The sequence below is a fragment of the Accipiter gentilis genome, chromosome 13 (genome assembly GCF_929443795.1).
Source record: "Accipiter gentilis chromosome 13, bAccGen1.1, whole genome shotgun sequence".
Classification (NCBI taxonomy): Eukaryota; Metazoa; Chordata; class Aves; order Accipitriformes; family Accipitridae; genus Astur; species Astur gentilis.
The window spans coordinates 2976196-2997774 of NC_064892.1; the positions used below are offsets into that span (position 1 = coordinate 2976196).

General features: G+C 36.4%; 2 protein-coding genes across 5 annotated transcripts in view; one reads left to right on the plus strand and one right to left on the minus strand.

The window, feature by feature from the left end:
- The first annotated feature begins 3002 nt into the window (after positions 1–3002).
- On the plus strand, positions 3003–7032 carry METTL21C (methyltransferase 21C, AARS1 lysine). The gene is given in 5 exon segments (XM_049815678.1): positions 3003–3047; positions 3049–3325; positions 4456–4598; positions 6127–6244; positions 6638–7032. Coding segments are annotated over 5 exon segments (978 nt in total).
- TPP2 (tripeptidyl peptidase 2) overlaps positions 6655–21579 on the minus strand; it is a 56496-nt gene continuing 41571 nt past the window's right edge. For 2 of the 4 annotated variants that reach the window (XM_049815671.1, XM_049815670.1), the window contains 6 exons: positions 20632–20783; positions 20441–20537; positions 19410–19540; positions 17909–18116; positions 8957–9076; positions 6655–8307 (listed from right to left, as the gene is read on the minus strand). In XM_049815671.1, coding sequence (XP_049671628.1) covers positions 8218–8307; positions 8957–9076; positions 17909–18116; positions 19410–19540; positions 20441–20537; positions 20632–20783 — 798 coding nt within the window. In that variant the 3' untranslated portion in view covers positions 6655–8217. Of the gene's footprint in view, positions 8308–8956; positions 9077–10877; positions 10969–17908; positions 18117–19398; positions 19541–20440; positions 20538–20631; positions 20784–21579 lie in introns of those variants that run through there. The other 2 variants (XR_007507904.1, XM_049815672.1) reach the window with 2 other exon arrangements.

A 21579-nucleotide genomic window follows, 5' to 3' on the forward strand; every position in this document is an offset into this window, starting at 1 on the left:
AGATGATTATTATCCGTCAGGATCATTTTGGAAAGAAATCGGCTGCTAACATTCAGAAAGAGCCAACATTTTCTAAGGGAACAGATTTTGGTTGCAATATGATTAAATCAAAAGTCTTTCAGAGATATAATTTTCAGTAAAATATGGATCAGAAAAATGTCAAAATAGTAAGAAATGTCAGTTTTTGCAGTTCCAGAAGCACAGCAGCAACCTGACCATATTACACAGAGGGCATGTAATAATGCAAATGCCACCTATTTGCAAATAGCTTACTCAATATTCACTTTTGTCTGTAGTATTCAGGTACAGGTTGTCACTTAAAATGACAAAATAAAGCTGTGCATCATTAAGGCCAAGATGCTAATGTACTTGACTTCTTGAAATTATGAGACTAAATCTCTCCTGTAGTTTGCAGCTAAAAAAAGCCTTACTTTTTAACTCCATTTTATTAAATACATCATTTAATACTTATGGCAGTGGGATATAGATATAGATAGATACCCTTTTCTGTTTAGCAAAACCTACACCTATGAAAATATACTGATATTATCATAGCATCTAGAAGCCCCAGCCATAAACCAGAGCCCAGTGTCTTATGTGACATACAAACACCGAGTGCATTATCTTTATCACCCGCAATTTACCATCTAAGAGCTCGGGCAACTGATGGACTTCAGGACCACACCAGTCTCACCACAGTACCAATGTAACCACTAGGTGTTTTTTAGACCTCCTGAATTTAATAAAAACAGCAAAGTGTCTTTATATTTAAGCAGACTCCTATTTTAGAGGAGCTCAAAGGACAAAACGAGAGCAAGCATAACAATTTTTAATTTGAAAATGTAATGTAACATATTTAATTGAATCTAGAATGCAGTCTGTACTGAATGAATGATAATAGGATATATATATCATGATCAGAGATGCAACTGTATTTTCTGCAAGTATTTAACAGTGGATGAACAAATACGTATTTACTAAACATGTTTCCAAGCTATTTTCTGGTATTCGCTGCTACCCATAGCCAACTGAAATTTTGACCTCTTGCAATAAGAACTTGTCTAAGCAAGGGAAAAAAAAAAGTACAGAAGGATCACTTTCTAGCCAGACTGACAAATTAAACTGTTTACTCATTAAACAAGCCCTTCTGGTTTTCACATAAAAGAGTACCGGATAAGGCAAAGTTTCCTCCTGCTTTGTAATTTCAGGACTGGCTTTTCACCTAAATAGCACAAATTTCATGTGACAAGAACCTTACCAAAACCCCCCCAAACCCCTCCCAAAACCCCCAAATTTGAAAATATAGTGCTTTGCATGTTTAAACATGAAACATACAGAAGACTGGGTCTTCAAGCAAGTGTTTTCCAGCTGTAGCCATCACCGGTTCTGACAGATCCTTCTCTCTTCATTACGCACCTTCCCAATTACACAAGTCTTAATATATTTTCCCATAGATTTCCTAAAACGTTAAAATATGACCAGATTTTAATCTAGCTCAAAGTATGAAAAAGAGGTATTGCTGAAAATTGGAAGTACAAGTCTGATTACATGAGAAACCTTTGCTGTTGTAAGGCATACTTTCAGGTGTGAAACGTGAACATGGATGCATTCACTCGTGTGTCAGGGAACGCAGTAACTACAGCATTAACTTCAGTCTCTTACCTAACAACATTATACCTTGAAATATACACAAAAGTGCACAGCCAGAACATGTTACTAGCTAGATGGAGGCTCACTGAGGAAAAAATAAATAAATAAAAATACATCTGCAGAAATCAATTTACTTTAAAGCACTCTCTTTTCTGAAACAGTACGAAATCACTGCCATGACTGAACAAATGCAGTGTCAGAGGAGTTCGAACAAATCCTGTCCTTGTGAATAAACAGAGCAGCAATAAGGAATATATCAGGTATCACTAAAACTGCACTGGTGTCAATATCATGTGTGCAAATAAACCACCCACACAAGTCAGCAGTCACTCTGCTCCTTAAAAAACTACCTGCAGGCACTGCTGAACCTCCTGGCTGCTGCCAAACCTCTCCCCCTTCTGGCCAGGATATCTAGAACAGCCTCCTGCAGTACGATGCAACCCAAATTACACAACACTTTGCAGTACGTGTGGCTGGAGAGACAACAAAGAAATATGCGTTCTCAAGAACGAGCAAAATAAGGCCAATCATGAATAAAAACATAGCACACTCCAGCCATCACAATAGGTGGAAAGGGTAAACTTGTACAGTCCCTGGCCAGAGCAAGTTACAAACCATTTTTTTTCTCTTTAAACATATATGTGTGTGTATATATCTACACAGACACACGGATATGCATATACCATCATTCAGTGCTATCACTGAAGAAAACTAGTTAAGCAAAAGGTTTCACTGGCACATTTCTCCTCAGGCAAATTTAGATCCAGACCTACTCCTGCTTTTACTGGTATCGAGCAGCTCCTGCCTATGTTGGGTGCTACCCTGTACACTGAAAATGCATAGTCATTCATAACAGAGTTTTCCAAAAAAGCTTACCGATTCAAACTTCTCACTGCAATTATTTCCTGACTGCAATCTGCATACCCTGCAGTTCACTACATTTCAGGGCAATTCAGTTAGCTGTTCAGCAGGAAAAGGCAGAGAAAAGAAGGCAACTGTATACAAGGAGACAAAATCAAGAGCACTGGCTGCAGCAAATTAACCAGTTTTATCATAGGAATGCCAAGTCCCAGGTTCTTTGGGACATAGTAAATTACACAGATAAAAAGTCATAGACATTAAAAGACAGTTCATCTTTCTCAGCTGTTGCTTCAACTGATAGGAATAAGTAAGCAGCTCACTTTTCAGACTGATTCTTGGCATCAGTTCAGTGACATAATGCTAAGATTTTGCTTAAATGATAAAACAAACAGGGTAAAATAATAAATATGATAAGCATGATAAAATAAAAACTCTGATAGTATTACTGCATTACCAGAAAGTGCTCACAGCAATTTCCAGGGGAGTGGGGAATGTCACCTCACATCATAGCTTCCTGTCCCTTCAACCCATCATTGAAAAAAACCCCAAAACCAAAGCCCACCCAAACTACTCGCTGTCTTCTTCCAGTCATACCTCATACAAGAGTGCCCGCAAGCTTTTACAACATTATTTTTCCCCTTCCATTTCAGCTCTTTTGCCATGATCTCGGCACAGCAGCCACCGTTCCCCAACAAAATTCAAGAAGTAATGGACGGCCAAACTGAGGAAGAAGAAACTTGTGAAGAGCAGTGTGACTCTGAAAACTGTACTTGCAGCTCCAAGCACGCATCATCAACAGCAGAACTGGGCTCAGGTTTAACTCAATTTAAATACTGCAATTGCTGTGGCATGCTAGCATTTCAAACTTTCATTTTTCTCAGTCTTCAAATAGTAGAAGTCACTGTGTGACTTTTCCTTTTGATCTCTATTTTTTACCCACCATTTCCCCTTATGTTTGTATTTATTATCAGACTAAAGCTACAAAAAAGACTACCTCCACAATTAAGATGCATGCTTAAAAAGGTCTCTGGATTTTATTTAGAGATCTAATAATTATTTCTCAATTACAATCAGAGATACAATTTATAATATACATTAATTGGGCTGGCACTGTGGAAGCTGTAGTATTACAAGTTTCAACAGGCTTAACTGCTTAAACGCCTCCCAAGGATTCCAGGCAGGCATCAATTAAAATCCACGCAAGCCAGAGCAAAATTTTTCTTAGCAGGCTTCCAACAACAGTACGCTCATTCAGAACAGTGTCCTTGTTTTCAGTGAGATCGGATGGAGCAGTTCGGCAGAGCTCTCCCGAAAAATCTCACCTACAAGCCTACTCACTATGATGAGACATGCTAGCAAGCACAACTGTAGTACTGACTCACCGAACAGCACTGTAGTTGTCAACATAAAGAGTGTCTTACAACCCTCTTTTTGTGGAAGAATGGTTAAAAAATAACCACTACAAGAGCTAGGTTTTCGTCAATGTAGGAGGTAAATCCTAAATTCTTTTGTAAAAAGCTTAATGTTCTAGATCTGTTGGCCCCACAAATGAGAACTACACCACCAACACCTACATGGCATACTTTGGCATGGTATGAACTACGGCATACCCCAAAATACAACCTACCTAGGCCCTGAAAGTCTTCTAGCTGTCATTAGCAGAGTTATACATTTGAATCAGTAGATTTTTCTAAAAGGCTCATTTCTATCTGTAAATTGCTCATGCAAACACTCAGAGCGGCAGGAAATGAGCACTGTTCCTTTCACTCCCTGGCCAGCCAGACTGTCCGCTTCTGGACAGCAACTAGTCTCAAGGCCAACGGCCTGACCGCTTTTCTAGTCTGTATGTCTACAGACTATTTCCACAAAATACTTTTTACCCTTTAAAAAATTGCATATAAACACCTGCATATAAAAATACAAATTTCATCTTTTCTCTCACAGATTCACCAGTAACTCTTAAAATACTGCAGAACTGGGTTCCTAGAGTTTCGCCCTACTTTGATAAAGAGCACTACACGTACGTTGGCCACCAGATCATCATCCAGGAGTCCATAGAACACTTTGGAGCCGTTGTATGGCCAGGGGTAAGTACGTGATACGGCACCCAGCAAGCTGAGGCGACAGAAGAGTAAACCATGACAGCAGCACACAAATATTAAGGAAGCTTTCTTAGATGACACTTCTGACGGCAGAGCTTTCCCAATGCAGAACAAAGTCGTGAAGTACTTCAGCAGAAAGCTCTGCCTCATGCTAATTTGCCAGTTCACGCCAAAAGAACTGTGGCACCTAAGTGTAAATTGGATGCAGATATTGAAAAAAAATTAAGAAAGGGAACCCGGGAAGAAGTGTTCAGCATCCTCCATGTTTCCAATCAGTCACTTCTGGGAGGTAAACAAATCAGCAGTACAAAAAGGAGGCTGAAAAAGAAAATACTGGGAGATTAAATAAAGGAGGTTAAAACAATTAAATATGCTTCTTTTAAAGACCAGGCTGGAACAGTTCCATTGCAGTATGGAAAACCATACTTGCAAACAGTTCTTCAGTCTTTGCTTCTCCCGCTCTTAAAAACAGAGTTTTATGTGGACTGAGAAAACTGCCTTTGAGGGAAGACAGGATCAACTGATAGACATGCAAATCAGGATTTCAAAAATTTTCAGATCCACATTTATTGAAAAAACTCACAGAAAATGGCAGACAATTTCAAAACAATAGAGTAAGAGTATGGGTGGGTGAAACAGTATCTTATTTTGAAATGTCAGATCATCAGTTCTCACATTAATCAGGTGTCAGAATGCAGACAGTAAAACTTTCCAAGAAAATCAAGAGGTTGCACAAATTGGACTGGCAATTCATTAGCTGTCAGCTTTCCCAGAGCAGGCAGCCAGTGTTGCATTATGAAAAGCACAAGAGTTAAAACAGTAACAGTAACACGATTCTAAAGAAGAGAAGCAAAAGGGTGAAGTTAATTTCTTTGGCATCGGTTTATGATGTTTATAAACAGCCGATTTATGTCCTACTGATAACACCTTTACAAAAGTCTAATAAGGAATACTTCCATACAGTGCTGCTGGTTTTTGTTTTTGTTTTTTTTTAGTTTACACTATTATCAACAGACAAGTGTGTTGCGTTGGTAATAACAAATTTTTAATATTTCCTTTGCAAAAAAAAATTAAAACAACCAAAAAAAATAGGTTTTCAAAAAAATATTCACTGAAGCCTAAGTCTACTTTGTGATAGTGATAATAAACCATAACATTTATGATAATAAACCAGAACATTACTTTTTACATATTGTTAAACCTCATTTGTTGTTCTGACTGTATGGTTCACATCTAAACACTGCCTACCTTGAGCTGTCAGAGGACTCACAGTGTATAAAAGTGTGTAGCAAATCCACATCCCATAAACCTAAAACTAAAAATAAGCTGTTTAACATTTTTTTATTATAAAAAACAGGACACATCATAATTCTTTCCATATTACATTTTTATGTTACAGCCTTCAGTGTTTTCCACTGTATATATAAAAAAAAATAACCTGTATAAAAACATCTAATGAACTTTTGTGCAACTTACCTGTTACTCTCTTATGGATATGTGTTAACTGTTTTAGGCACTGGCTTTATCTCAATATCTGGAATCAAATCAAGAACAATTCAACCTCAAAGACAAAAAAGTTTTGGAAATCGGCGCTGGAACAGGCTTGGTTTCCATTGTGGCCTGTATCTTAGGTTAGTAAATTCATATTTCCTTTTGGATTTCTTGTGAAAGATGATCTAGATCTGCCACTTTAAGGCAGCAAAGCAACAGTTGAAGTAAACCTTGTTTGTCACTGCCTTTTTTTAAAAATGAAAATTATTGTAAAATACTGTTTTGTTAATAAAGTAACTACCCTAGTTATTGGTGAAGGGGAAGCTGGGGGAGTTAGGCAGATAATTTATTTTATATATATCATATTTTTATATATTGTATTCTATGATTATAGATATATATATGTATATATAATCATAGAATTTTGGGGGTTGGAAGGGACCTTAAAGATCATCTAGTTCCAGTCCCCCTGCCATGGATGGGTATGTTCAACTACATACCTCTGAATTGAAACAAATCCATGTTTTCTTTAGGAGCTTACGTTACAGCTACTGATTTGCCTGAAGTTCTTGAAAATCTTTCAAATAATATTTCAAGAAATACACAAAACATGAATACGCACAAACCTGAAGTGAGAAAACTGGTATGGGGAGAAGGCCTCAGTGAAGACTTTCCTGTATCAACTTACCATTATGATTTCATACTGGCAACTGATGTTGTATACCATCATGCAGCTTTGGACCAGCTGCTAGCAACAATGGTGTATTTCTGTAAGCCAGGAACAGTATTACTATGGGCAAATAAATTCAGATTCACTACAGACTATGAATTTTTGGAAAAACTTGGCAATATATTTAACACAACTATTCTAGCAGAATTTCCAGAATCAAATGTCAAGCTGCTTAAAGCCACAGTAAGAGAGAATTAAAGAGAAAACTACTAATTTTGATTTAGTGGCAGCACCTTACGGTTTGGAATGTTTTGCAGCATTACAGTGCACCTTCTGTGCATTTATGTTTGTAAAGTTGTAGTTGTATCTGAGTTTTGCATTACAAGTTATGAAAAAACTGGCAAGACAAATGAAATAGCAATTTGTCTCTGGCTGATACATATGACCTGTTCAAACAGACCAATTTCATGCCACTGAAGGAACAATGTTAGTAGCAATAGTTAGTAAAAAGGCTTTAACAGAAAGCACTGATCTTCTGGGCTGCACTGAACTTCTGTTGTTTGTAAGGTGTTTTCCTTCAGCAAGTTTCATTTATGTATCTTTCAGAAAACAATACAATTTTTAGCTTCGTTATTCATTTTTTTTTTAATTATAAAATAATCTTTTAAAATATCAGAGTGCACGTGGTGGTTTTTGATCTTTAACTTTGCACATTTATTCTGTTGTGTTTTACATTTTTAACATTATTAAACATATATGTATAGCTTTACAATACCTGATCGAGATTTAACTGTCTGGCACTTTTATACATGTATCAGCCTGTCCTGATACTCAACTTCATATGGATTTTTGAGGTTGCCTGAAATCACTCCAAAATGAAGATTTACAAGAGCACCTATGCATCAGCAATTCCGAGTTACACATTATAACAGTTTGAGAGGTTGAATTTTTCTTAAAAAAAATTAAATGTAAACTCTTGCAAACAATACAGGTAATGATGTCCCATTACTTTAGTCTAATAAATAAGATTTTAGCTACTCTTGAAGTAGCTTTAAGGCCTTCATACAATTGAAATTAAGATCAAACATGTTAAAATTCAGTTTACTGTAAAAAATACAGAGCTTTTACAGGTTTGCAGTTAAAAGTAACAGTTAAGAACCTAACATGCATGCAGTAAGCCTTTCCAGCCTAATTCCAAATCCTTGGTGTTGGCAGTTCTGACACATCCATTGCCAGCAATGGGATGCACAATAAGGAAACTCCCTGATGACAGGAGTTAGGTTAACAGGTATTAAGCTGTACCCAGGTGCCTTTACTGATAAATACACACAATTTAATAATCAGCATTCAGTAATGAAAACATGCGTTCCAATAAAAAGTCAAACTTATCTTCTCATATCCTGCCCCATATAAAATCACTTTAAGTTTACAATTGTTGGTTTTCTAGAATACACAATAATCAGGTGGATACATGACAGGAAGCCAGTTTTCAGTGAAAGTTGCACAATGAGTCCATCCAAGCAATTTCATGAGCTGAAATAAGAAAGTAAACATAAAAAAGAAAAGAGACACTCTAGAGTCTTATTCTTTTAAAAATCTAAATCCTTCCAATAAACAATGCATTGACATCAACATCTTACTAAAGATGTCTATTATCAGAAAGATAACAGATTGGAGAACTGGTGGTCTTTGAATTACTTAGTCCTGAAAGGGGAAAAAGAAAACCATTCTATATGGTCTATAGTCTTTCAACTCAATGCACAAAAATTTTGTCCTAGGAGTTACAGTAATTCCCATTAATTCTCCACTTATGTTCTACTAGCAATAATTGTGATTAATAACAGTAAACGTAACAGTGGTTAAACAGCAACATAATGGGATTTTAAATATGCAGAAGATCTTTGGCTAAGTTCTCTACTTTCTTTATGCCCCAAATTAAGTTCCAGAAAGTAAATCTGCTAAAAGTGACAGTTACTCACAAACTAGCTATTCTAGAAAAAGAAAGAAGAAATCACTACTAAAAATGGAGGCCAAGTCACAAAAGCCTGGATAAAGTTAAAATGTTTACGTTTAGTGAATTCTACAATGTAAAAGGTATCAAAAATTCAAGACGACTTAGATTTTACTTTTATAAGCTTACTCAGCATGAACATAGTCTGTTACTTTACCAAACACACCTTACCTGAATGCAGTTTTTTAAGTTGTCCTTCGTTGGCTTCTCTTCTGCAAGTTTTGTGGCAAACTTGAGACCTCTCCCATACATTTTATTTACCAATGCGTGCTTATAGGCAAAAGTCAAAACCTACAATGTGAAAACAAAAACAAATTAGATATTTTAATATTTTAATCTTACCAGGCTTAACAAGTAACAGATTCTGTTCAGGCAGCAGAAGTGATTTAAACGAAGTAAAACATTTACACAAGATAGCTTGCATTTTTCTTTGCAGTAAAACAGATGATTCACGATAGTAGTTATAAACATGAACTTCCTAGAGACTATTTCTGAATTCATGAACATATTTGACTTCAGAACATCTTATATAACACAGATGTCACTATTCTATTTTTTTATTCATCACATTTCTAGCTTCTTTGGATTTTCATTCTCTAGAGGCAACTGTATGGTATTAAAAAAATAATAATAAAAACCAATCAAGAACCAGGCACGTATATCTTTGACCCACAGAGACAAAGACCCAGTTGAGAGTTTTGATTCCTAGGAAGTCACAAACTTATTGCAGAAACAAGTGTGAACGTACATAGTGAATGATACATATACACACACACAGACAAATGCACATAATTATAAAAAAGCAATGAAGACAGGTAAGCATGAAGACAAGCTTCAGGTTTTGGGTCAGCTCCTCACTATCGGAAATTTATTAAGAAGAGATTATAAAAAAGCTTCCTCTTGGTAATACTAATTCTAAAGAGTCAGCCTATAATACTTGTCAATACTATAACTAGCATGCACAAATGAATGTTTCTACTTAAGAGCTAATATAAAATAAATCAGGTTCTTAACACCCAAACACTGACAGCATTCAGGGTGTTGCAAGATAGTTTATACCATTTCACCAGTTACAGCACTAAGAATTACTGCAATCAAGACACTGTTTCATATATTCCCTTTGGAACACTTACAGTAAACAGTTTTGTTTTGTTTTTAATTTTTTACTTAAGAGTGACATAGCAGCAAAGTTGGTGAATATGGTGGTATTTCAGTTGTTGGCAAAGTTTATGAAATCTTGTATTGGAGTTTGCTGTTTGTTTCCCCTCACTCATTACAATATTTTTCCTTTCCTTTCCTCTGACTCCTCCAAAGTTACATTTTCCCAATGTCTACTTAAAATATGCCATTAAGAAAAGCTAACAAAACCCCTTCAAGGATGTTCAGAAATAAATACTTTGCATTACAGAAAAGACAGAATTAAGTATTTCTTAAGAACATAAACATTAAGGAATCAAAGATCCAAATCCTGCAAGGACTGAAGAACCTTCCTAATTTTAGCTGCCTGAATACTTCCACTGAATGTTAATCACATGCACAGGTCTTTGCAGGATCAATACTTAAAAGATTGAGCTAAAAAAGAAATAACAAGCTTAATTATCAAGCAAGTAAAGGTTTAATTTTGAAGCTCTAAAGTATATGCCAAGCACTCAGAGTTACTCATTATTCTTCTGTCTTCAAGTACTTATTCTGTTGTATTGAAGTATTCACTTAAGCTGTTGTAGCTTAAAACACACACATATATGCAACAATGAGTATACAGCACCATTCACATACAGATTTTCCAAATATTGGTATTGGAAAAATACTTTGCATGCTGCATTCTCAATCCAATTATTTTGGATGTTTTCCTAAAGCAAGACACATTAGCAAACACTTCTGAATAACTGCTCCGTGGATCCATTAGCAGATTTAGTTGATTAAACTAAACTTAAAAAAAATCCCTTCTGTAAAAGATGATAGAGAACCACAAAACAAAACCAAACCAAACCAAAAAGAAATCAAATGAAAAATGCATTGGAGCTCTCAGCAAATATAACATATTGGAGGCTAACCAGAAATAATGTCACTGCTCTATTAAGAAAGCTCTTACCTGACCCTGTAAGTTTTGAATGGTTATTGAACATCAGTGATAAAGGCAGGAGGAAAACCACTTGACAGCATTTCTTTCGTAACAGGGCTTCCTAGAGTTTTTGTGGCAAGAAAACAAAGCATTTTACGAAACACCCTTGCTCTGGCCAAATAAAAGTTTGGGTATTTCTAAATGAGAAAAAAGTTCTCTGCTGGACCAAAAGGCTGAAGACAATGCTCCAAGAGCTCTTGATAAAAGACAATAATCTCTTAGTGCTTGGAAAAAATCCCCAATCAACTGTATACAAATTAAATAAAACTAGTAAAAGTTCATTAGCACTTCAAAAGTTAAGAATAATGCATGAGATGCTTTAAAATCAGAATAGGTTTACAAACAAAAAATGTTCGATAAGAAATAATACTTTAACTTGTACATATATTTGGTCAAATTAAGCCTTATAATTAAAATATTGCAAGCTTTACAAGATCACAGAAATGAAGATTATGATTCCTTGATATGTGTAAACAAAATGTAAACTGGAGTGCTATTAAAATGTAACAAACAGCTGTTATCTGAATGTGTAACAACAGCAAATAAACCGATATGTAGTATCTAAAAGCAGTTGCTAGATGACATAATAGGAATGAATTCCAAGTATTTGATAATACTTCATAATCTCAATAAATATAATTAAGGCTAGCTTTTACAGAACAAGTGATAATGGCCCAGAAATTGGCTAAAGAGCAATAAACAAAGGGTAATAAGAAAAGGTAATGCATTCTTCTAGGATACTGGAGGGGGAAATCACTGTTAGATACTTTATTCCCCAAGCTAATGTCCTGTAACACAAAGTGTGCTAAAAGCCAGACCCATGGAAGTGGTTGGATGTCCATCTGCTAACTAGCTGCCTAACTTGCCATTGGCTACATAAAGATGCATACTTAGGACAGTAAAATGCTGAAATGATCTCTCCCAAGACATTTGCAGGGCTAAAGTATTTAAAAGCCTGAAAACAATCTTTAAAAAACACTTTAATCCAGCAACACTAAACTACCTAATAAAACTTTTCTACTATCCCAATACTGTTACCTATGTAAACAAAAACAGATTTGTATATCAGTTCCTTCATCATTTAAACATTTGATTTAAATGTATCTATATTTACAAATAATTAAAATACTAGGTTAAGTGATATAATCTATAGATAACACACTCCAACTACTTGTAAGAACACTGAAGTTGTAATGTTTATAGTTACCAGCAAAAGAGTTTTTTCAGGTTCATATACATCTACGGTAATAAATTAAGGTTTCTCAGCTACATTTGTTGACTCTTCTCTGCCCCATCAACTGGTCTATTACAAATAAAAGCAATACTCATAGAAAAAAATTGACTCATCGTATTTTCAAGAGAGGGAGGAGAGTTAAGGAAATCAAGTATCCAGCAACAAGTTTTTGGCAGTGATTGAATACGATCAGCTGGAAGAGACAGCAGCATCTGACAGTGCAGACAATCTGAAAAACAACCCAGACTAAAGATGTTTAAAAGACAAGATGGAAAGGTCCGGCACTTCTATTAAACTTATTTTTAAACACAACTTTTTGCTTTTCCCCAACAGGTAATGTAAAGGTTGAGGGGCATTCAATTCTACAGACGAGTCATTACCAGTAACAAACAGGCAACAACCTACTACTCTCCTGTAGCAGTTTTGTTTAAAACTGGGATTTTGGACTACAAATTTTAAAGCTATGTTCTAGGTAAAAGAAAAACTGCACAACTTATACTTCATCAATAAAAATCCTAAAGCACTATCACCAATGTGTCGGCATAATCAAAAAAATAGTTGCTGCATAGAGCTGTCTCAACTGGAGTTTATTTGAAATGCTTTTGTGTACACAGGGGACAAATATTTTCTTTCATGTTTCATTTAAAATAAACCTTCAGAGACAAGTGATCCAACTAGAAGAGCTGAAAGTGTGAACAAATGCACTTACTATCAAAAGTCAGCACCAGCTTCCCTACATACTTGCTGCAATATGGGGACAAGCAAGATACTTCAGTGGAAAACAGGCAATTCAAAGGAACTAAGGAATGCCCTGTGGCAACACAGTTGCTACACCTGCAGAGGAGAGGTGAAACAAGTGACAGTACTTGGTTTACTAGAGGGTGAGCAGAAACACACAGGGAAGTGATAATGTTCCCGATCCATCTTTAAAAACAGAAGAAAACATGGTGTGGCTGTTTTCAGAAATTTACTTAGCCTTTTAATTACTGACCTAGATGAACTTTGACTTATAGGAAGCTTAGAAGTAACAACACTTTGAGCAATATTTCTATCTAAAGCCATATATATACTTGAATGATCAGTGCAGTATTCAAGTGCCTTATTTCCATCCTTTCTCTCCTAGTTGTTCCATCTCTCGAGTGCCAATGCCACAAAGCCATGTCCACGTACAGGAAGGGCTCCACATCTTCGTTTCCAAATAGTGCTTTAGAATAAGCTGGCTGCCTCTTGAGGACTCTTATTTGAAGGACATTCACACAAGGTCTAGCCCTGATCCTACATCACTACTTCACTCTACCCTTCCTCCTCCCAAACTTCCCCAAAAGGCAAGTATCAGTCCAGAGTAGCATCACAGAAAGGCCATTACAGCCATAATTTCTTGTCTTCTACCAAGATGAATTTTGCCAAGCACAAGTCAGCTGGCCTGAAGAACATAATCAATATTTTTGCCCTTACCCTAGCAAAAATACTTGTTTCTTAGACAGAATCCATTTTGAAGCCTTAAACACTACTTTACAAAATTAAGTCCTCAACATTGTTCCTAAACTCCCCATCTCAAAGGAAGTAAGCTACATGAACAGTACGGTTCCCCTTAAATGGTCAAACCCCCAAATTCTCTTCTAACAGTCCGTAAAATAAAATTATTTGCACTAAGCTATTCAATTTGTTTTTAATATAGCAAAATATTTCAGAAGTACAACAGCACACTGCATGCAACACCAAGGTAGAGATTTATACAACTGTTTCTTCCAAGTAGACAGAGGAAGCTGCAAAGGAAGGAGACCAAAGGCCACTGCAGATATTTAAAACATTCTATTGGCCAGTCTCTGGGGCAGAAGACACTTATTTTTATTCACACAGGAGGCTGAGTGAGCTTTGAGCGCAATCCCACTTACAACACTTGTCAGCCATTATAAATAACGAATACTGATCAGACAGCTTCAATGTAAGATGCAGTTTGGCAGAGGTGGGTTGAATGAAGGAACTGTAAAGCATTAAGTTAATTTTTAGAGAAAAGTTACAGCCCATGACACATGTGTACACCTATTCTTACAGTTTACAACAAAGCAGCAGGAATATAACTGTAAATTTTTTTCTTACGCTTTTTTGTGTCAGGCCATATCATAATTACGTAGTCTTAGTCATTCATAGTGACACTTAAAAAAGAATCTAAATAAAGCATAGTTGGATCCTCATATGTTTATGATTTTGAATTACCAAAGAACATTCCATCATTGGCTGAAAACTGTAGTGCTAACAACTGAAATAGCTGAACAGTGTAATTGCTAACTACAGCCAGTTCCTAAGAAAACTACTAGATGGACATGACACCTGTTAGTAAAGGAAATGAAAGAATATGAAAAGCAGCAAGTATGAATCTTCTAGTACGCAATAAAGGAAAAACAAAGAAGTTTTTTCTTGGTTCATAAAAACTCCCCTTGCCCTAGCCCTTTTCTCCAAATCTCTTATCAGGGAAAAATCATTAGAGTGCTCTACCATCTCCTTTCAAAGCAAAATTCTCAATCCCATCAAGGCCCAAGTCACATGATTCTCACTCCTCATCCTTTTCAAAGAGTTTCTGGAAAAAGAAAACCTCAAAGTATAAAAGTGAACAATTAAAAGTCTCAGTTCTAATAGTCATATGAAAGCTTTAAATAGCAGCATGTATTTCTTTCCCTTCAAACTCCTTTTTTTAACCTTAATATCTACAGGTACTGCTGGAATTAGAATTACCATGGGAGAGATGAGAGGCTACATCCATCATGTGATCTTTAGATACATTAAATTGATAGCTGGCAAAACTAACACTACATCATTACTGACCAACATACGTACTCCTAGATCACAGAAAGCATGAAGAAAACCACCACAGAAACTAGAGAGCTACATAAATTACTTGCCAAGCAGTCACTGAATCACAAAACGGCTCTGGAGATCATCTAGTCTAACACCCCTGCTCAAAGCAGGGCCATCTATAGCAGGTTGCCCTGGGTCATGTCTGATTAGGTTTTGACTATGTCCAAGGACTGAGACTTCACCACCTCTCCAGGCAACCCATGTAGCATTTGATCACCCTCACAATAAAAAACCCCCAAACAACCCCACCCCACACACCCATAGAAAAAACAAACCTCAAATTTTTCTTAAGTAGAAGTTCCTGTGTTTTAGTTTCTGCCCACTGCCTCTTGTCCTGTCACTGGGAACCACTGGGAAAAGCCTGGCTCCATCTTCTTTACTCTCCCCATCACATATCTATACACAAAATCTCCTTGAACTTTCTCTTCACCAGGGTAAACGGTCTCAGCCTATCCTCTTATGACAGATGCTCCAGTCCCTTAGTTATCTCTGTGGCCCTCGTAATACTACTTATACTAGTATTCATAACTGTACTGATATAGGGCAATTTGTCCAGCAGCAAGAGAATGTAGAAGATAAACTGTATGTAGGCCAGGCAGGGCTGAGTGAGGCTGTCTGGTACAGGACAGAAAGGCTGCAGAAAAGCACAGGACAAAGATGTATCCCAGGGGTCATTAGGATGTAGTACGACAGGCTCATTTTCTCCATTTTCAGAAGCCACCCACTTAAAATACCCACAGCACTCCAGAATGTTTGTGGGCTAAAAGTATCCTCAATGTACTGCTTTTGGCTGGGATGGAGTTAATTTTCTTCACGGTAGCTGGTGTGGGGCTGTGTTTTGGATTTGTGCTGATAACAGTGTTGATAACCCAGGGATGTTTTAGCTGTTGCTGAGCAGGGCTCACACAGAGTCAGGACCTTTTCTGCTTCTCCCCCCACCCCAGCAGCGAGCAGGCTGGGGGGGCACAAGGGGTTGGGAGGGGACACAGCCGGGACAGCTGACCCCGACTGACCCAAGGGACATCCCACACAATAGTTGCCATACTCAGCATATAAAGCTGGGGGAAGAAGAAGGAAGAGGGGATGTTCAGAGCGATGGTGTTTGTCTTCCCAAGTCACCGTCAGGCATGACAGAGCCCTGCTTTCCCGGAGATGGCGGAACACCTGCCTGCTGATGTGAAGTGGAGAGTGAATTCCTGGGTTTGCTTTGCTTGCACATGCAGCTTCTGCTTTACCTATTAAATGTTCTTCATCTCAACCCATAAGTTTTCTCACTTTTATGTTTCTAATTCTCTTCCACATCCCCACTACAGAAGAGTGAGCAAGTGGCTCCATAGGGATCACAACAGTCAATCAGTTTAGATTTCAATTTGACTAGTAAAACCAAGAGGGAGAAGCAGACAAACGTACTGAGTAAACAGGATGGAAGTTATTTCCATATGAAATGCTACAAAAAAATTTAAAAAGTTTTGTTGGCCTTTCAATACCAATTTAACCATACAGAAGCATCAATTTTCAGAGCAAAACCTCAATATGCACTTCGACAAATCTATGATTAAGGCAGTCAAAGAGACAGGTTCAACCCCCGATCTGTGCAATTCAAATCAGTTCCTCATTCAAGGCCCAAAGCACACAGCTCAAGGGTGCCGGGAATCAATATCTTTCTTGGGGAAAATAACGTGCAGCAAAGAGCGATAAACTCCCAACAAGACATCTGTATTGGCAGTTTAGCAAAGAGCGATAAACTCCCAACAAGACATCTGTATTGGCAGTTTTTATGCTGAAGTTATTCTCATCAGCTTTAAAAATCAAGACAGAGGGATCACTACACTGAAATGCAGTACTGTACTTACAAATAGACAGCAAGAAAATCATGTGCCAGACAATATCATTAAAGCACAAAATCTGCTACCACAGGATATTATAACCAGTTAAAGATTAGAAGAGGAATGCTGAAAAGATGTAGGTGTACAAGAATATATACATTAAAAAAAGTGAGGGTAATAACCATCAATCTTCTTGTTCAGGCCTCCAGCTAAAACACCAGTTCTTACCAGGAAGATTATTTACTGTTGAGGAAATTAAGCAATTTTTTTTTAATTTCAAAGTTTTGCTTTTGTCACTATCTGAAGTGCTTTGGCAATTTAACTGAATTATAAACAAATACATTGGTCACTTCATCTTCCACTAAAACGCAGTCATATGCAAGAGTTAAGTACAGAAACTAACTAATACTCAATAACTCAACAGTTAAACATACAAAGTCATAAACTTTGAATTAAAAGATACGTAACTAATCACCTACAATAGATTTTTTTTTTTTTTTTTAACACTTCTGGAATAGCTGTCTTGAATGAAGCAGACAAAAACTTAAATCTCAGGATTAGGAACCTTGAAATGACAGGGATATCTGTGTTAATAAATACATAATTATTTCCAAGGGTTTCTTCCTTTACCTCTACAGACATTACTGACAGCAAAACACAAAACTTCTCTTGTCCATAGTGTGAAGAGGCTACAGAATGCAGGACTGAACAGAGTAGGGATGCTGCACACTTCTGTGTGTGTACAGCTAGAACAGCGTAGAGGTTAATCAAAAATATTCCCTGAAAGGTACAGAAAAAAGCAATTCAAATAAAGAAAGTAGCTTTTTCATGGAAATCTGGTACTGTCCTACACCCTTCCCTTAACCTCTATGTTCACATGCACAGAGATGGGCTTACCATGAATTTGACAGGCTTGGCAAAACCTCTGTGGAAAGAGGTCATTAAGGAAGCACAACATACGGGGACGGCATGAAAAAGTAGAAGGAATGCATGAGGCTGTGCACACAAAGGCAGTGCATAATTCCAGGAGAAACCATCAAAAAACCCAACATGCAAAAGACAAAAAATCTGCTCTGCTCTCTTACCTTGCTGTCAAAAAGATCAGTCCATTTTGTTGTTTCCCAGAACGTCTCTGTCAACGCTTCTGAACAGCTCTCATGATCCTCATCTTTGCCTTCCGCATCACTGGAAGCAGCCCCTTCTTGGGCCTGCAGATGAAGAAGTTGGTCAGCCAGCGCACTTCCTTTTCGACAAAGTGCATCCACTAGAGTATTCTTCTGTTTTTCCATTTCACTAGAAAAAAACAGAATGAAAAATATTAGGGACTTTTTGCAGATACCTCATTAAGAACAGAATCAGTGCTGTACTAAGTTTAAGCTAAAAAGTTTACAGCAGTTAGTACACACGAAATGAAAATAAGCACAAAGATAATTTTTAAAGCATAGCTATTTACTGTAAGTTAAACTAATTGTAAAAATTTTGTAGAGAACAACCTCAATCATTCTTCTAAGCCTGAAATGCCTTTGATGTCTTAAGGTAAGGGCAACTCAGGATTCTAAAACTGAGTAAGCCAGAATCTAGAAAGACAGCTTTATAGTTTCTGGCATTATAAACAGAGAGTCAAATCCACCACTAAAATAAGCAGATACAATTCTGCTGGCTTCAAAGGAATTGCACCCATTTAAAGCACCATTGAATCTGGTGTTCAATTTCAGATGTTAGATTCAACCACATGACCTAATGGGTAAACTTACCAAGAAACATTTAGAATGAAGTTCATTACATCATAGCTTTTATATCAGCAATTCTAGAATTATACACAAATATTCAGGATAGCTAGAACAGATAGACTAGTTTTATGACTGTAATCTAGTATTTTATCTAAAACAATCAACAAATATACATCTTCCATTTTAAGGGCCTGATCTTCAAATCTGCTGCTCTATTTGCGACTAAAATAGCACCATGCTACACACTGCAAAATCTACTAGTTATTCTCTAGACCAGGGTGCCACCTTCAAAATACTGTATTCCTAAGGATATATACTGGTAATTCAGAGGAACAGTCTAAAACTAAAGAAATACAATGGGTCTCAAAAATACTCTGAAGCACAAGCATAGTCATCATGCTTTTCACAAATTAAATCTTTTGCAAGCAGTTACTACTTAGACCACTGTCAATTTTGTCTTCAAATACAGATCCAAAAGGTTGCAAAGTACTATGAAAAGGCAGGTAGCATTCAAAACATCTCTATATCAATATTCTAACAGTCGCTCTGATCTGATATTAAGCTTGATACAAAAACTTAGTACCCCATTTTTTCTGACACATTTAAGTCCTGAAAGCACCCTTGTTTATTTTATTTAATATTTCTAAAAAAATTTGCAGGTTTCAGTGTTCCTGCATTCTGGAGATATAGTAAGAGAATAAAATAATTTTGCAGTCAAGTTTGAAATTACCTGTGCCCCAAAAAATAACACAAGTTATTCAAAAAGGTTATATAGTCATTCCATTTCCTATAAGCAGAGACAAAGTACATAGATTACAGAAATAGGATGCAAGAAAATTATTTACTGGGTAGGTACTTTTTTATAGTAGTTGCATCAGGCCTGGGATCAGTCTTCATGGCAAAATATACTGCTAATGCTGTCTGATCAATATGAGAGATTACAGTATTTGCAGCTTCAACAATTTCATCAAGTCTTTTCATTCGTTCCTAAAAGAAGAATAAAAAAAGGTGTTTAGCACTATGAAATCACACTACTCAATTGCTGATTCTGCTAACACAAGGATAATTGCAAAGGTATGCAGAAATATTTCAACATGTCCTTTTCTCCACTTTCTCCAATTTTTGATTTAAAAAAAATGGTAAGAAGTCTGCATTATCAAGATTTCCCGCACATGTAGTCCATTTCACTGAAAACAAACTGTAAAATGAGGTGGGTATATGTAAAAAGCAGACTTTACAGAAAGAAAACCACCTTTCAGTACAAATTAATCTTCTTAAATAATGGTAGCAGTTACTCATTTCAGAAATAAATATAAAATTAGAATCAAATAAATAGAAAAATATTCAAGCTACTGACATATACACAAAGCTGTTTATCTTCAAGATAAACAAAAAAAGCAGACATATGTAAACTTTCCTGTTCACAGTTCTCATTTTTTGAGGACAATGACAGATGGTGGATTTACCTATGTCATTTCAAGGGGTTACCATCCTCAGTTGTCTGAACTGAGCAATTCTGCTAGAAAAAATTACCAATCCAGTAGAGGAGCAGAATGGGATGTGTGTTTGTCTCAGTAACCACCATTTAGAATAGTATCGTTGTAGTCTAAACTAGTAAGGAAACTTCCAACGTGTTTAACTTAACAAGGAGTAAATTATAAGCAAACATACTATGGGTAGGCATACTTTCTTTCATTCTGCTGTGAGATTAAGTAAATGACAGTGAGTTACGAAGGCAGCTGTCAATCTAATTAGGAATTTCTGCTTTATAGTACTGAGTACAGCTGCTGCAGTCACTTGAAGACCAAACATGTACGAAGAAAGATTCAGTTATTTAGGCTACATGGATGTATTGAGACAAACCAAATTTAAAAAGGGATAAATAACCTTTTCAGAATCCAGCTGATGAAGTCTTGCAACATACAATGGAAGATGATTAGGAAACGCTTCTTTCAATTCATTATACATGTCAGTGGTATCCAACCTAGAAGAGAGGAGGACATAGCATGAAAGTACAGATCCTGGATATTTTTTTGTACAGCTGCTTCAAGCTTGTGTAGTCATGAAAGCAGACATACTTGGTCATCCATTGTATTTTTAGATCTCTTAAAGCTTCAGCAAATTCTTCTTTCACATCTTTTTCTTTTTCTTGTTCTCTTTCTTTCTCTTTGCTGCCATTTTTACTTTTTGATGGTGATGGTATCAGATGATAGTGAACAGTAAGGACATCCTGGAGGTGGGAAAAGAGAGACGTACTGAGAGGGATACAGTACACTTTTTTCTGATGCTATATAAAAGCTAAATCATAGCAAGCAACTACCCTGAGCTACGCATACAGAATAAGGATTCTGAGAGCAAAAGTATTAGTCATTAAGAATTCAGGAACTGCTTTAACTTTTTATTTTAAGCAATGCAAGGATGTAAATATTAAAACAGCACACTGGGTGTAAGACAAGAAAGCCTAAAATTTAGCAAGTTTGACTTTTTTTATTTGTATAATTTTCCATAATATTAGTTAGGGAATCAGAAGGGTGGGGGGTTTTTGTTTGTTTATAAAAAAAGCAAATAACTTGGTTAAACGGCAAAGGAAAAAAAATCAGTTAGAGATCCTATCCTACAAACCTGGCAATAAACAAATGAATAAAGATGGCTGATTTCTAAAAAATAATACCACAGTAGCATAAACATGAATCATGCCATATGATACACTTGTTTATTCCTCCTGAGACAGTATTTCTTCCATGTGCTTACTGAATTAGCTGATGCATCCACAGTCAACTGTTTTCCAGTTTGCTCCTACAGACTTCCCAGTTTCACCTGTATCTGTGCTCAAATTAAGTAGACACAACAGCAAGATATTTTTTTTTTAAACCCTATATGCTAGCATAGAAATGTCACTATAATTTGAGTTCATGCTACACTAGTCAACAATTACCATAAGAAAGTCAGCTACTGCAATTTAAAAAGAAAATCCTAACTCATCTCGGACCATGCTCTGAAGTCCATTTCCTAAGATGATTTACATA